Genomic DNA, 17497 nt, shown 5'->3' with positions numbered 1-17497 from the left:
ACTTACATGAACAAGTTTATATCATAGTTCTTATTATTGTAAGAGAAAATGTTTTAATAAAATGTACAGTGTTTTTATTTCCTCTAAAACTATATTAAATACTGCTGTCAGTAAATGTGATCAAAGATTAAAACAGCATTTTTATTTGAGCTCTTCTTCATTAAAAACGACAAATCCGGAATTTCATTCCCCTTTCCGGTTTGTACTTTACACAATCCAAGATGGCGACCATCACTAACTGAATACACACGCTATTTCAGCGTTGTCAAATGCAATCATATGNATGTGTTGCCAATAAAATTAAACAAGGGATGGGGCACAAGTTTTTACAATTTATCACAGCCTTCTCCCGTCATACATTTACAATTAAATGTCAACAATCATAATAGGCATAAACATAAAGTAGATATATTTAAATATATATTGAATATAGTACCAGAATGTGTCCGGTACAGATGGTACGTGGCTAAACACCTTCCCTACACCAAGGGACAAACCTTTCTGGGGTTTTTTTTATATGTGCCGGGGCAGAGGAGGCCGGGTATTCATATTAGTACTAATTTAAATCTTGCATGTAAAAACAAAAATAATCGTTTAATTCAGCAATGTAATTAAATCATACCATTTTATTGAACCCGGTAATATTATAAATTATGTAAATCCACGGACTTCGATAACACGTATCTTGGTGACCCAGAAAATACGCCGTGGGCCATCACAACAGTTATCCCTTGGAGGGCCTCATGGAAAAATCAAACTAACCAGTCACTTATCCCTTCCTTACTCTCTCCAATACATGCCCATTAACATATTAAACTAAGTTCATCTGTGTTCAAACTCAGACAAAGATACTAGCGAGCTTAATAGTTTTAGATATTTATTCATTGCATAAACAGCGCTAGCATTTCTGTCGATTCCATTTCAGCTGAACCGGCTATCCGGAAATCCCTGAACAACCGATGATTTTCTTAGATTTAATCATTTTTATGAATCTATTTCAGCCAAATCCGATCGTTATTTTCCATAAGAAGTCTCACTTGATATGTTCATGTAGTATTTGAAAAAAAGACAAAAAATAAAGTTACTTCACGTGATGCCCCTTTAATTGCAGTGAAATCAAGGAAGACGGGATCATTTGGTGAGATACACAAAACGTTGGCGTTCTAGTATTTAAGACGTAGAAACAATTTTTTTCTACCCCAGGATCTGACTTAAACATCTAAAATGCATTTATTTTATGTTTCATAATAATGACTTTGGATTAAGAATTAGTGTCTTTTTCCCCCTCTTTCTCTATATATTTTTCTTCGTTCAGAAAGAGTACGATTTACGTCCCTTTATACGAGAAATGAATTATCCGATTTCCTTTGAGATCACACAAACTTTTAACTTATAACCTTGATTTATCTGCCTTTAAAAACACATTTTGTTCCACTATATTGATAATAGTATATCTATATGTACAATATCAATAAAATACTTTCAGAAAAACACCGAACATTAGAAAAGAAATGCATAAATGTTGACCTTCTCCTGCAGAGTCCAGATACCTACACCTATCATACAACATAATGATAGTAAATTAAATACGAGCTATTATTTCTTGTATAAAAAATTACCATAGTCAACAATTGTGTCATTGGAGTAAGAACATTGTAGCGCACCGCCAATTTCACATGTATATGAGGTTTCAGCATTGCTTATCATAGTCATGACCCCGAATATACTTCTAATTTTACCCCCGACTTCAGGTCAATATGTGTATGCTATTTTCACTTTGCGGTTATTGCTGGCGTTATAAAGAGACATTACTTTTGTATTGTCAATGAAAAAGTCTTCTGTGGATTCCTCCCAAGTTATCCCTTCAGGTCGGGAATCGAGAAAAGCAAATCTGCTGTTACCCACTGCATGTATTGTAAGAGGCGACTAATGTGGGGGGAAAGGTGACAGTCATTCTCCTTCTAACTATATATATATAGGCCAATTTCACTTTTATCTACTATCGGAACAGTTTTGGAACGAGTTATCTTCAAACACCTACATATTTTTTTTCTTAGAAAACTCATTGTTTTATTGAAATTTATCACAACATACATATTTTTCCTTCTTCAAGGACAATACGAATGTATGGTATTTTGTGATATTTCCAAGGCTTTTGGTCGGGTTTGGTATCAGGGTTTGATGGTTAAGTTAAAATCTTACGGAATTGTTGGTGAGTACCTGGTTAGAAAATTATTTATTTAATAGGCAACAGAAACTTTTCTTAAATAATTCTTAATCCCATTTAGGTTTGAACGAAGCAGGGGTTCCTTAAGGTTCAATTCTTGGACCGCTTTTGTTTTTAATATGCATTAATGATATTGCCGATGTGCAGATGATACTTCTTTATTACAGTCTTCTTCATCTTGTCATGAAATCCAAACAGTATTGAATAGGGATCTTGAGTATTTAAACGTATGGTCTAAAACTTGGTTGGTAACATTCAATCCAGACAAAACTGAGGTAATATTTATTTCTAATTCTATTGACATAGATGAAGATTTGGATTTGAAATTTGTTGGAATTTTACAGACCATCATAAGCATCTGGGAGTAGTTTTTAATTCAAGCGCTAAGTGAGAGGAGGGATCATGTTAATGCCATGTATAGTTCATGAAGAAAATTAACGTTTAACGAAGATTGAAATATTTGCTAAATAGGAATAGTCTTTTAAAAATGTATAAATCATTTCATTTTACCAGTTTTAGAATATACTTGTGAATTATGGGACGGTGGTACTTAATTTGAATCAGAAAAGAAAGAGAAAGCCCAAAGAGAAGCTGCTCGAATTATATCCGGCCTTCCTTCATATGCCCGTATCGAAGATTTACATTTTGAAACAGGTTTAGAAACTCTTTCTAATCGTAGAAAACGTAGAAAACTCCAACTTTTATATAAAATGCAAAACAACTTAACTCCAGATTATGTAAACGATCTCCTGACAATTTCTACTGCAGAAAATAACAGGTACCCTCTTAGAAATAGCAGTGATTATAGAGTTCCTCTATTTGGGCTTTCTCTTACCAATCTTTCCTTTATACCTTCCACTCTTCGTAGCTGGAGCTCGATAGATCTATCAGTACGATCGATGCCTTCTATACATTTGTACAACCATCCCCTCCTAACTAATTCAGGTTTGGAGAACGTAAATTAAATATCATACATACTAAACTGAGGCACAATTGTAGTTCCCTTAAGTATGACCTTTACATAGTTAATCTTGTCGAAAGTCCATTTTGCATCTGTGGACATCCATGTGAGAATACCTTTCACTTTTTCTTTGAGTGTCAACTTTTTAGCAATGAAAGGCGTATTGTTTCAAAATTTGAATGCTTTAGGTAAAGATTTATATTTAGAGCTGATTTTGTTTGGCAGTTCAGATCTTTCGGTGGACCTTAACTCTTACGTTTCTAGACATGTGCATCACTTCATCAAATCCAGCAAGATTTTTGAACGATGCTCTTTTAAAGTTGTGTATATCTATTTCATGTTTATGCCTATTATCATTGTTGACATGTAATTGTTACTGTATGACGGGAGAAGGCTGTGATAAGTTGTAATAACTTGTGCCCCGTCCCTTGTACAATTTTATTGGCAATACTTTTTTTTAAAGTATGGCAAAGTAACACATCTGGAATCTACCTCCTTTGAGCTATACTTAAAACATCGTTGGGTTCCATAGGTATGTTATATTTCCGAAATCGTACACATTTCACAAAATCAAAACAAGGCATCACAAGTGATAAAAATCCCCTCGCATTCACACATTTAGTCCGAATTATTCTGATGTTTTATCGGCTTTTTTATAATCGACGACAGACCGATATAAAAAAAGTCGATAAAACGTCAGAATAATTCGGACTAACACATTGTGTGCCATATGTATGAGGAAATGAATAGAAAATTCAATGATGTAACAGTAACTGTAGCGATTGCATCTGTTGAAGGTATTGTCATGGCAAACAATTGTATCAAGTTTCATAAAATTCCGTTGAGGAATGAAGTCGATAGAGCGACAAAATAGTAAATATTGACCTCGACATTCAACATAGAAACCCAAAACGCGAACTTGTTCAAGGCATTGCCACACTTTTATGAAGTTTACTGTATTTTCGTTGCAATTTAATGGTGTCCCCCGTCAAATTTATATTATCGGCTTTTACGCTAGTTTACGAGAAGCTACATGTATGGATCAGTTGGTGGCTGTAGACACCCAAAGATCAATCTATTAGATCATAGGGATCGTTTGGGCGTTTGGATGTTTACAACAGGGCAAGTGCTAAGTGATGGGTTTGTGCAATTCTGTTCTGCTAAGAAGTGAGAATTTTTTTTTTTTATGGCAGCGCTCTAATAATAAACAGCTTGAATGTCCTTTGTATGCTGTGGTTATTTCCAGGTTTCTTAATAACCTTTTGTACGGTCTTACTTATGTTCAAAAAAATCACAGCAACACAAAATCCCAGTTCAAGAAGCTTTTTTGTGAGGCTCTCAGTTGAATTATATGGTCATCGAAGCAGATAGTTTCTGTTAGAACTTGAAACGGGTTAATGAGTTTTGACCATGTAAATGGTGTTCAGCTTTCCCTACCTATATCAACCTATTTTCTGGATATTTTTAAACGAGCTTTTTTAAAATCTAAATCTATTTTCGTGTTGTTAAAACCATTTCAAAATAATTTGATGGTTGGTAGGTAACTATATCAGTCCCTTAAGGATGTACTCTTCTGAGGTTTCAGTCACGTTCAAGTCTCGTTTTGATCTGGTGTAATGGGTTTTTGTAATATTTAACAAATTATGATAGGTATAATAGCAAACACACATCTGAAAAACATGTAAAAAAAACTAGATGTCTGTTGCGTGTAGAACATTTTTTACAAGAATTTTTAAAAAATGACCAATTTGGCGGCCATTTTGAAAAAAGTGTATTTATGTGAATTTCTTGCGCTTCACAAAGGGCCAAAATTCTCCTTTTTTGACACTAGATCGATCACTTAAATTGTCATTGTGTCACCATTTTTAATTGTAGCAGGTTCAATTTTGCTGTACAACTTTATAATGTTCAATATGATTAAAATAATATGCAAAAAAGTGGAAAGTTATAGATTATTGATATTATTTTTACATATTAGGGTAACTGAAGCACTTTTGATTTTTGACCCCGAAAAAGGTGAAAAATAACACAAATAATAATGGGACAAAAAAAGAAGCACACCGACCCCCCATTTTTGTGGCTGTTTTAGAAAGAGAAACACATTTTCTTTTGATTCATTGAATACTAAAAAAAGTTGATTACAGGATTTTTTTATATCAAGCGTTTAATCGGCAAAAAATGGTGAAAAATGTGCATTTTTTCATTAAAAAATAAGGGGTAGGGGTAACTAAAATCGCATTTCTGAGTAAAATAAATAAGTTTAAGACATTTTACTTACATAGTTTCAAAGAAAATAATATTTTTATCAATTCTACAAACATTCATACATATCTGATAACACACTTGGAAGAAATTGTATGAATTTGTTCTGCAAATGGTCAAAACCCGAAAATTCACCTAAAATCACATATTGCGTTAAATTGGTATCTTTGACCGATCATAGCACAAAAACGAACACACCGACATAGTTTTTTTTGCATTTTCTACTATGTCATTATCTCCCTTTTCCAAAAATCAATATAAGAAACGGACATGTGCAAGAAACATTTGTACTGTATAACTCATTAAAGTTGAAAAACTATTTGTGGAATGAGGAGAAAGCATACTGCACTTGACCAACTAAGCTAAAGCAATATTTATGGATTCCCCATTTTCATAGAAATTGTCTCCCTTGGTGTATATTTCGATAAAATTGCTCTTACACCATAAATCTTGTTTATTAATTACAGACGGATTTCACTATTAGACGAAGTTCAAACATTAACGAAGTAAATTGTGTGCAGGTATTGCTCATTTTCTATTTTTAAGTGGAGCCTTTGCACTGTATAAGGACCTGCATCGCTCACCTGTTTGTTTTGGAGTTGTTGGCCAAATATTCAGAAGCGGTGGAAGGTGGAGTTATTTGACCCCTGTAACACACAGGCTGCTGGTGGGGGAATAGGAGCAGGACTCGACACGTTTCGGATGTTGTTATTTGTTTATCGTTTTAGCAACAGCCAAGGTCATATAAGGATGGGGTCCAAGAATGATGCGACCACTGACGGACTCTTAATTAAAAAAAAAGGTGCCACCACAGCGAGAGGCCGCAGGCATGGTAGCAATGATACCACAACTGGTTACATTATACAGACATTGATCCAACCCAATTAAAAGGTGAAGGTCACTTTCAATCACAAACTTTGTCGGGCTCCATCAAATGATGCTACTGGCCTAACATGATTCCTTTCGGATCTTCAGAAGTCGTTTGAAGGTTTAGACCTATCGATATTCGACACCCGTGACCTTGAAAGTAGGTCAAGGTCATTTTCATTTGCAAACTTTGATGGGGCTCCATCATAGGATGCTACTGGCCAACGATCATGATACAGGCATTTATGGTATTCAGAAGTTGTTTGAAGGTTTAAACCTATTTGACCCCTGTGACCTTGAAAGTAGGAGTCTTTTTCATTCCCAAACTATTTTGGACTCCATCATAGAATGTAACTGGCCAAATATTAGACTGTAGTACTTTCGGACTTTCAGAAGAAGTTGTTAAAACAAAAAGGTTGACGCCGTGCCATGACATGCATAAGCTCACATACTCTTTAGGCAGGCGAGCTAATGACAAAGTTTCATCAGATTCCCATCATAATTAAAGAAGTTTATGTGCAGAAACTAGTCAGCCAATAAGAGCATATCATACTTATTGATCATGCATGAACTTTGCTCAACTTCCAATAAGACTTGTTCTTCAACTTGTGTGCATGCAAAAAGTTTAATAAAAAATGATCGATACTTAAGCAAGTTATCTTGCAGAAACTGAAGTTTAGGAAAATTTCCGATCAGAGCACAGTATGCCAATTAATTATGCAGTTTTTGCTCAAGTTCGAACAGGAAGTAGCCTCAGTCTAGATCTTCATGTAGTGTGTACATGTAAACAAGAGGCCCATGGGCCTTAACGGTCACCTGAGTCTACAGTATTTATTTTTGTTGTTGAAATATGTACCAATTTGAGTAAAAAATAGTATAATGTTAACTTAACTTTGTCAGGACCATGAGCTGATCNGTAAACCCAAAGTGTTGGCGGGCGGACACTCCTCACAATTGTAGATCCATCCTGCTTTATACAAATTTTCAGTGGTTTCTAAATGCTGCACCACTCTTCAAAAATAATTCAATATCGTTCCCATGGTATTATATCTATCCCCATACTTACAGGGAAGCATCGTTATTCATGTTTATATAGATTGATTTCGTCTGGTGTTTGCGACACTATGGTATTGATTCAATTATCTTTTCTTTTTGTTAGTCGAGTGCATCCAGGGTTTTTATCCCACTCTGGAAATGCGGCCAGTGACTTTGGAATTCAGGAAAATAGTAGCCCAAATGGTAAATTTTTTGAACAAGTTTTTTTAAACGAAGCATCAAACCCCCTGATTTATTTGTTTTCAGAAAATTTAATTTCAGATTTTTCTGATAAATAGTGACCGTATTGACCTATTGAAGAATATATTTTTTGTTTTCTTATATATTTTACTCCCAATAGGAATGAATTTTGAAAAGAATTTGGCAGAATATAGCAATAGTTTCCATAAGGATTGGTGTCTTAATAAAAACCCTGCTACCACATGTATTAAATGTAGGTAGACTTCCGTGAAACAGTTTAGTAAATTATGTGTAAACACATGTAGAAAGGAACTGTTGGAAATCAATTAATCTTGACATATATTCAATTTTATTAACTATATATATAATATATATACATATCTCCTGAAAGTAAACAGTTTTGAAATATAAATAAACATCTTTAAATACTATCCACCAGACATACATGTACGGTTAGTTCTGTGCAGCTACATGCTCCCAACCCAGATTGAAAAGATTTTAGCAACAACTTCGAAGAAGGGATGACAAAATAGAACTCTGAAAAATTACAATAATATTTATTTTGAGACAATCATGATTATCTTTTATCCATATAATCTCACGATGAAAGGTGAATTTACCGATTTGTACACCCTTAATGTTTTCCTGAAGAATGGATAATGAAGAGAAATGCACAGGATGTAACAACAAATGTTAACAGGTAATGAGAAAAATGTCGATGAGTGAAACGTCTGTCAACAACAACAGTCAATAGACACCTGTAACATACAACTTTTTCCATCTTTTTTTTTTTACAAATACTTTAGTGTCTAAGCTAGTTACACTTTACTAACAACTAGAAATCTCCCTGCCTGAAAATCCATAGCATCTGTAGAGCAAAATAGCAGCTCTACAACAAAAACTGGGACATGTATCCCACAGGAGTCTTGTTCATCATCCCTTGGCCTAGAAATACAGTGTCGCTGTCAAAGGGATCCTACAACCTTCGGCCATCCAGTCTGGCTTCCATCAGCAACATATTGACTGCATTTATCCCCCAGTTTGGTCACAAAAGTGTACCAACAACGTACATTCCACGTGATTTTTAATGACAACAAATTTAATGAAAAAATCTAATATGTCCATAGTCCGTAATTACTTTGAGGTCATCATCGTCACAAACTCTGCAAAATGAAAAAAAACAAAACATTAGAAATATGCGAATAAAACATTATGCAAAAACAGAATCAATAAATCAAAGACAGTTATACAAAATGCATTTGTGTTAAACTATATATTTTACAATCTTCAGGGTCTGTGGTATTCTATCGTTACTTTGATGGTTGAATCATTCAGCATCAAAATTAATTGTCTTCACCAGCATAGGGGTGTAACTAACGTTATGCCTCCTTAAAAAAAGTTCTGTAAATATCTTTAAATTTGGAAACCTCTGAAACACAATGAATGGATCAAAAACATGCATTTATGCAACCAACAAGAAGACTTCCATGCCAGATACGTTAGTTGAAATCGAAGCAAAATACAAACTCAACCTTTACAATGTCCATAAATATGTTATATACTGCACACAATATATGAGTATTGTTTAGTATGCTCTTCTGCTAAAACTCCACCGGTACCTGGGTAATTTTGTTTGTATTATTTAACCGATACTAGTTGATGGGAACAGTTGAAAAAAGCAACCAGGCCATCACAGATCACAGGATGGAATTGGATGACCCTACTTTATCAATCATCAGGTAATTGCAAGTGTATCTATTTTTTTGTTTGTTCCTGAAGTATTTACTAAATATAGCCAATTTAACTTTTACTATACTTTTGTTTTACTTGGATGTACACCAATAGCCAGACATCTGTCTGCTTCTTTTTTGATAAGAATTTTACTTAAAAGCAACTTCTTGCTACATATCCTTGCATTAAAATTCCAAAGAGGCAGTTTGTCAAGTCAAACTTATTGGACAGAGGCAGGTTTGAAATCCTGGCTAAAAACCTACACGTCAAAATTTCCATTTAACCTGCAAATATTTAATATGGCATTCAAAAGATAAACACGTTGAAATTAACTGATCATAGATTATGATGAAATGGGTACAATGTCCAATTACTGCCTAAGTGATTCTAGTCCATCATCAGCGAGCCCATCACTAGTGTTATAGTAAGCTGCACAAAACAAATAATATCAGACAGCATTTTAAAACCCAAAATATCTGATTAGATAAGGCCAAACAGTTAGTTTTTGAGACCGTCTCGGCTCCGACAAGTTAAAATATTAGTTCCGTTTTAGATACATGTACACTCAATTACCAAAATGTTTTAAACCTTACAATCGTTTTCATCAATTTATACTGATTGTTTGCTGGATCTCATAATCACATGCAGTCACAAGGAAATGTAGATTTCACAATATCTACATCGTATGTTCATAGCATCATTGATTTAAATTCTGAAAGAAAAATACATCACAGCTTTGAGAATTACTTCATAATTCAAGCATCCTACATCTGAATTTCATTCAGGATTTCAGGATTCATGTACATGCATGTTTGAAGAAAATTGTTTGGCAGTTTTTTCTTCAAATTCAGAGACCATGTATATAAGGGCTGTCACAATATATCGCAAAACGGTATATAGCAATACACGGGTATATCGTATCGTACCACAATACAGAGATGAAATATTGCTGTATCGCAATATTTTTCAAAAGCATATTTCTAGGTATCTGCTTGGTATTTTAACTTTGCAAATTACTACAAATTCTAACATATGCCAATAAGAATAAAGCAGGCTTTTAATTGTTCAAATTTTGTAATCGATGGTTGGTTTAACAAAAATCTTAAATCGATGTTATCCATATTATATATGATTAAGTTCGATAACATTCCGACAACAATTTATTATAAAATTGAGCACATCCTTCCTATGACAATATATCGGGATACGTAACGCAATATATTCATTCTGTATTGCAATATATGGCGATACACTCTTGGCGTATTGCGACACCCCTTATGTACATGTGTGAAGGGTAGGGAAAAGCAGTGGTTTAGTTTACCTTGTCAACATTGCATTTGAATTTAAAAAGAAAATTTGATCGAGCATTTGCAGAATTATACCAATTATTATAAATAAAGCAGAACACTCCACATCACTGTAAGGATTGATATAAAGCAAGGCATTAACAAGCAAGTAATTTTTTTACAGCCTATTCATATTATATACCATTTCTCCTTTTTATGCATTTCAAATTAATTACACATAAATTGAACACAGAACCAAACCAACTTCTCTAGTATTCAACACTTTAAATAATTTCCATTGCAATTTTTATATGGGGCCAAACTTTTAAATGCAATATCATGCAACCGACTTGTAATTTTGATTGTAGTCTTGGAATAATCATTTTTTTACCTTTAATCATTCTCATTTTTTTCTAAATGCATCATTGCATTCAGGCTGTTCAGTGAATGCATTTCCTATTAAAATCTATCGAGCCCATTCCTCAAAGTATGCAAGTTGGTTTCCTGCTTACTTAGGAGGCAAAAATATCTCGCTCCCTAGGAGAGATTTGGGCAGATTTTTTTTGCAGAAAAAGATTGCTGCACACTACTCCACAACACATCTGTCAAATCTTTCCTATAAAGAAACTCCAAGTAATAAGGGAGTTGATCATTTAGGAATTATGTTGAATGCATCTTAGGAGAGTTGCACCCCCCCCTCCCCAATTTAGTACATCCAAAACTATTTCTAAAATGCAACACATTCTGGCTCTTTTCTCCCCCATCCCAATTCACAGCAGGTAGTGGTAGAGCATGCAAATTAGAAATTTTAGAACGGAAAGATGAATCTATCACAAAATTACGTCCAATTTGACATTAAAAAAGACTTGACAAGGCCTCAGGTTTAAATATTGAAAGGCTCCGAGCTGATCTTACTTAAAAGTTGTTTTTAACCTTGGCGTATTATCAGACCCGATATAACAATGATGGGAGTGGTTCAGATTTTCAAAAATTCCAAGCAATTATTTTAATGCAAAACCATACGTAGTCATCTAACATAAATTCCTTTGTTGTGGTATGAAGCAAATCTTCATGACCATTCAGGAATAGACACGCACCTTCATAATTGACTTGTCCATCACCATCAATGTCAGCCTCTCGGATCATTTCATCAACTTCCTCATCTGTTAGTTTTTCTCCTAAATTTGTCATTACGTGTCGTAACTCGGCTGCACTGATAAAGCCATTACCGTCTTTATCAAATACACGGAATGCTTCACGGATTTCTTCTTCACTGTCAGTATCCTTCATTTTCCGTGCCATCATTGTGAGGAATTCTGGGAAGTCAATTGTGCCGTTTCCTGGGGGAGAAATGAGTTGCCGTTAATTATGAAGTACTTCAACTATTGTAAATCATGTCAGCTGTCAATGGTTTTCTCGACCCTTTTAAACCAAGACAGAAAACTTTGAGGCATGAAATGCTGCTAGGCCATTCCCTAAGTTTTGTTTGTACATGTATAGCTTAATTTATCAATTCAGTCATACAACATCCAGCGAAAGCTTGAAAATTAATAGTACGATTCCCAGAAGGCAATAATGAAACATGAATAGCAATGCAGCTAAATACTTCTTCAAATCTTTGGAATTCCCCGAAATTTGTTGTGTCTACATGAATATGAATGTCATTACTTAACCCAGTTTTTAAGACTACACAAACCAAAAAGTTAATGCAGCATTAATTTTGTCGATTGATTACCACATTCCAACTAGTTATTTTAAAGTTTATTTCATCGACCTCACCCCCCCATGCAAATTTGACCCAAAATGATCTAATCCAGGGGTTTTGCCAGCCATTTTGGGAAAGGGCCGCTGAGCAGGAATTGGGAAAATATCATCAGCATTTGGCAAAAATTGGGAAACATAGTGTTCCCACATGTACAGGTAGGGTTGGAAAAACTGAAACCTGAAACCTAAAGAATGCAATTGGGAAAATGCAGGGTAATTTAAGCAATTTTTCAATTGGGAATGGGTCCTTGCACCAGACCCTATAAACAGCTGGCAAAAACCCTGTAATCTCAAATTGTTGATAAATATTTCAAAGGAATGCATCCATTATCTGGCAGTCACTATATTCAATGCAACAAAATAATAGCGAAAGCATACACTACGCATTTTTTTTGCAGTCTGTAGGCAATTCAATGATTTGATAAACATCGGAAAGATGTTTCCGTAAATACTTCTATATTGAAATGGTTTACCAGAAAATGGGCAAAAATATATATACATGATTCAAAACAACACTTTTGACAAATTTCAAGCAAATTGAATATTTTGAGCTTTCCCCTACTAATCCAATGGAAAAAGGACTGTTGCTTCAAAAAAATTGAGTTGGTGGCCTGATGGTACCCTCAAAAATGGACAATGTCATGCTGTTTCCTGATCAATATTCTGGGACGATATTTGAAAATTGTCTGAATTCTTATTTTGTTCTCCCCTAGGACACCAATTCAAATACTCTATCTTTTGATACTAAACATCATATATCGGTGGAACACTAAGTTTAACTCATTCACCCCTGAAATTTCAACCTTTGAATTGGAAGAGTTCAAATGTGTCTTCAGGGGTGAATGAGTTGTATCAAAACTCCCATTCAGGGAGTAATGTATAGATTTATACTGAATATGTGCTTAAATTAAAATCTCTTCAAAATATTTCCTATTTATTTGAAATTGTCTCCCCTTGGTCCATTTAAAATTCATTATTTGTTCCCAAGTATTACCATCAGCATCAACCTCGTTGATCATGTCCTGTAACTCAGCTTCTGTTGGGTTCTGTCCTAGTGACCTCATCACTGTTCCCAACTCTTTTGTTGTGATGGTACCATCTCCATCCTTGTCAAACAGACTGAAAGCTTCCTTGAATTCTGAATAAAAGACAAAAATAACATATTTCATTGTTGTAGCTGAACTGAGCAACGATTCTAAAATAAATGATGACCGTGTTGTGCTGGCCAGCTATGAATCTTAAAATGGGACCTTTTACATAAGCATGAATCATGCATCATTTTACAGAGTTTAAATGGGATCACTGTTATTTGACAACCCGTCGCTATGATAAAATAATTCCTGATTTAAGAAACTATTTCATATTTATAGTAGCCTGCTACTAACTAGCCTGCAGACAGAATGCTATTAACTCGACCTATAAAATCATAGTAAATATTGAAAACTTTCACTTTGGGCAGACAAAAATGTGCATGTCTTACGCCGGGATATTGAAATTGTACACCCTAGCCATATTGAAGACAGAGGACATGTACATTTTTTCCTGCAAAAATACCATTAATTTATACAAGCAAAATGTTCAAATCTGCACATACCTGCTATTTGTTCTTCTGTTAGTTGATCTGCCTGAAATGTACAAAGAGTGAAAAATTATAAGTCTACGAGCATATATTTGTGCAAATTGGAACAAGCGTGGACCGATTATGCCATCCGATTATCAATCAGATAACATTGTTTTGCATGTATTTACTACACAAGCGACATCAAGAAACAGACATACATAACCTAAACAATATTTTAAAATCAATTCAACTTCGTCAAGCTGGTACGCCTACATTTGAATTATTACAAGTGTTGTGTATGAAGGGAGACAACTTGCAATAGTTTATTTTCTTGTAACATTTAAAGTTCCCAAATTGTTGCCAAGGTGTACTGGGGAAAATTTGGTTTCATTTGTACGAATATTTTTTTTCTTGAAATTGGCCTGTCAGATTATATCGAGACAACCAGTGTATCGTTTACACTAGTTTATTACACTGAAATACATAATCGAAAAATACCAAGGTGCTATAATATATTAGTTATCAAAAGTTGTTTGCGTCGATTAGGGGAAGGTGTTGATATTTTCGGCCACCTTTTCTGTTAACTCATTCACCCCTGAACTCAATGAACTATTCTAACCTTTGAATTGGACGAGTTCAAATGTGTCTTCAGGGGTGATCGAGTTAAAGTTGATCTATATTTGTACAGGTGTCACATGTATCGTTCATACCTCAAATTAAAAGGACATCACTCTTCATTTTTAACTTTTTGCTGAAGCAAGCTATATAACTTGTGTTGTTATTTTCGGCCATGTGTTGTATTTTTTGTCGCAGGCGTTACGATTTTGGACAACAAGTTATTTGAAATCATGTTTAAAATGTTTTTTAAATTACTTATTATTGCCCAAAACAATGATTATTTGTTAGTCAATGTATAATCACTGATGACAAGATTGTTTTCACTCACTTTTGAGAGAACTTATGCCAAAAAAATAGTTAAAATTGAAGGAAATATCATAGCTACAGTAGGTTTATATAAATTACCTTCCTTTGTAACCAGGCTATCAATTGAGAGAACTTTGATAATGACTAAACATTATGTCAGATGTCATTGATTGTTAAGGGTGAATTTGGGGTCATTTCAAGCGTTACAAAATCATTTTTATCCTAAAAGTCATGCTTCTGTGAGGGCATTTTTTCAGAGTGACAATACGATACACATATACCCCTGTTGAAAAGATGCAGAAATATCACTGGACATGCCTTTAATCAATAACAGGTTATTTTAAATGGTAGGGAAGTATATATTTTTTAGTTGATCATCAAAACAACGCAAATTTACGTACTAATTTTAAACAACAGTTAATATACTACTTCCGTTCCAGTTTATCCTGGTTTATGAATATGTTTTATCCCTCTTTTAAACTGAAAACATGTACTTAGGGGCCTACTTCATAGCAACTGGTCTACACAACAACATGCATACATAAGTACATTAGCATTCAAATTGAATAGTAGGCTGCTAGGCAACGTTGGGGGGGGGGGGGGNGAACGGAACCTTTTTAATTTTGAAATTTAGTTTGGTTTGGTTTAATTTTGTTTAACGTCATTAAGTTTGTTTATTAAAGTTAGTATAACTTGACAAATTTTATACATTTCATTTTTCACTTGCAACAAAATATGCCAATCGCGGTTCCAGAACGCGTAAAAATAAATAAATGTCCTATGCTTTCCCTTTCTATATTTGAATCTCACCCGGTTAAATTATTTAAAAACCAAAAGTAATAAAACCCTATGCCAACAAATTTGCGATATTATCAATTAACGATTAATGATAATAACGAATCTCAAACAAATGTTAACGACTATTGTCTTTTTTCTTAAATCGTTCACATTAGGCCTACAGCGAATGAAAATGCCGCGCCAAGAAACTGTCACTTCAAAATAATATTTAACTCTGGAGAACCTTTGATGTCACGGTTGACAGCTCGGTTAAAGTCGATAATAACGCTTCAAAATAAAAAATACATATACAACAAGAATAAAAGTAATGTTGTCTTCAAACAAAATATGAGTTTTTGATTTGATGTTTCACAAAAATTCACTTACCATTGTGGATTTTAAACTAAGCTGTCTGCCGTGTTCAGATGCTCTATATTCCCCGTGTTTAGTTTACACCGGTAGTCCTGTCGGTTATATTAGTCCGCTGTGTTGTATTTGTAGATAAATCCAAATGGCTTCCTTGGTTCTTATACAAACTATCTGTATTCACAAATATCGTATAATTCCACAGCAGAAAATGTACGTGTAAACTAGGAATCGTTGAATTAAGAATGGACTATTTTCAGTTCAGCTTCCATCAACATCGCGGAAATGGCTCGTATCTCGCCCTAAATTACCACGGAAACGTTTGTAACGGTAACGCTCATTGGTTCGGTTACACCTGCAATGCGACAACGCGCACTGCGGCAGATGGATGTTTATTTTGTGAGGAGAGTTCCGGAGAGGCAGCATACTCACATGTCGCACGGGGAAATTCATAATTTCACATTCTTTGAGGATCAAATTTAGACTAGACGACATCAATTATGTGAAACTAGCATTGTTTTCATAGGAATCATTCAGTAGTTAAATGAACATCGCTTTCATTGTGGAACAAAGGGCTGTTTAAATGTACGTGGTCACACGTTATTTAGGCTAACACAGCGTAGATAGCTAGCTGGGTTCATGATAACACCGTCATACTCACGGTTATACTGGAAACTTCAATTCAGTAAACAAAATACGATACGTATCTAGTTCTATGTCAGTCGTAACAAACGTAATCACTAAATGCTGTCCCGCCGGCTAGATTTTCTGTTATTTTTCTAATAGTGTTAGCCACGGACTCGGATAACTAATTCCGTGGTATATCCCATTATAGGCCTACACTGGCTACAGGCAGTACAGCTGCTGACAGCTCTTTTTTAATTAATTTATCTTGAACATATATTCTGTGATATTAGAGAAGTAACTTCTCATTTCGATTTTTTTTTTTGTCGATTGCTGATTAATTCTGGTCTAAATTGATAGAGCACTGTTAGCCCACAAATACAGATAGATCATGATACGTCGTTACTTTGACTGTTTGTTCTCATTATTTGTGTTTTAAAGTTGTAAAAACGTATGTTATTAAACTTTGTCGTCCTTCGCTATAAATATCTACTATTCCGAAATGAATAAATCGGAATTTGTATTGAGTTGTTAAAATAATACATTTATTATACTCTATCTTTCGCTAAAAATATTTATTATTCCGAAATGTAGAAATCGAAATGAATTTCAAGCTAACCAGAACTAAATTCGTTGAAATCTTAACCTGAATAAATTTCAAATTCAAATCGGTCACGATTGTGTTTGCACGTCAGAGTTGATTTGTTCTGCATGTATCATATCACCAGAGACGTATATTCAATTAAATAATGTTATTGCCCATTTATAACTGCAAGGGTGAACAATATACAAACTTACACAGAAGCCAGGCCCACACTCCTCAGTTTAAGTGGCCGGTGAGTTGCATATTGTCAGAAGATAGAATATGTGTTAAAGTATTTGTGTCAAGTATAGCATAGTTTTGAATATTT

General features: G+C 34.4%; 1 protein-coding gene across 1 annotated transcript; it reads right to left on the bottom strand.

Annotated features, from left to right (window-relative positions):
* Positions 1–8091: 8091 nt before the first annotated feature.
* Positions 8092–16360, bottom strand: LOC110447902 (calmodulin). The gene is made up of 5 exons (XM_021493889.1): positions 15984–16360; positions 13929–13959; positions 13329–13472; positions 11668–11910; positions 8092–8716 (listed from the first exon to the last, which is right to left on the bottom strand). Exons 1-5 carry the CDS (start codon positions 15984–15986, stop codon positions 8688–8690), a joined length of 450 nt encoding a protein of 149 aa, XP_021349564.1. The 5' UTR covers positions 15987–16360; the 3' UTR covers positions 8092–8687.
* Between the last annotated feature and the right edge of the window lie 1137 nt (positions 16361–17497).

The sequence above is a fragment of the Mizuhopecten yessoensis genome, unplaced genomic scaffold, assembly GCF_002113885.1.
Source record: "Mizuhopecten yessoensis strain PY_sf001 unplaced genomic scaffold, ASM211388v2 scaffold401, whole genome shotgun sequence".
NCBI classification, from domain to species: domain Eukaryota; kingdom Metazoa; phylum Mollusca; class Bivalvia; order Pectinida; family Pectinidae; genus Mizuhopecten; species Mizuhopecten yessoensis.
The sequence above is the reverse complement of the archived record's forward strand: the minus strand, read 5'-3'. Positions and strand labels throughout refer to the sequence as shown.

Bases quoted from the DNA above. Each gene is read 5' to 3' on its own strand.
- LOC110447902 (XM_021493889.1), bottom strand. The intron at 11,911-13,328 runs GTAATACTTGGG...TTTCTCCCCCAG, and splicing joins CAACGAGGTTGATGCTGATG to GAAACGGCACAATTGACTTC. The intron at 8,717-11,667 runs GTGCGTGTCTAT...TTCATTTTGCAG, and splicing joins TGGACAAGTCAATTATGAAG to AGTTTGTGACGATGATGACC.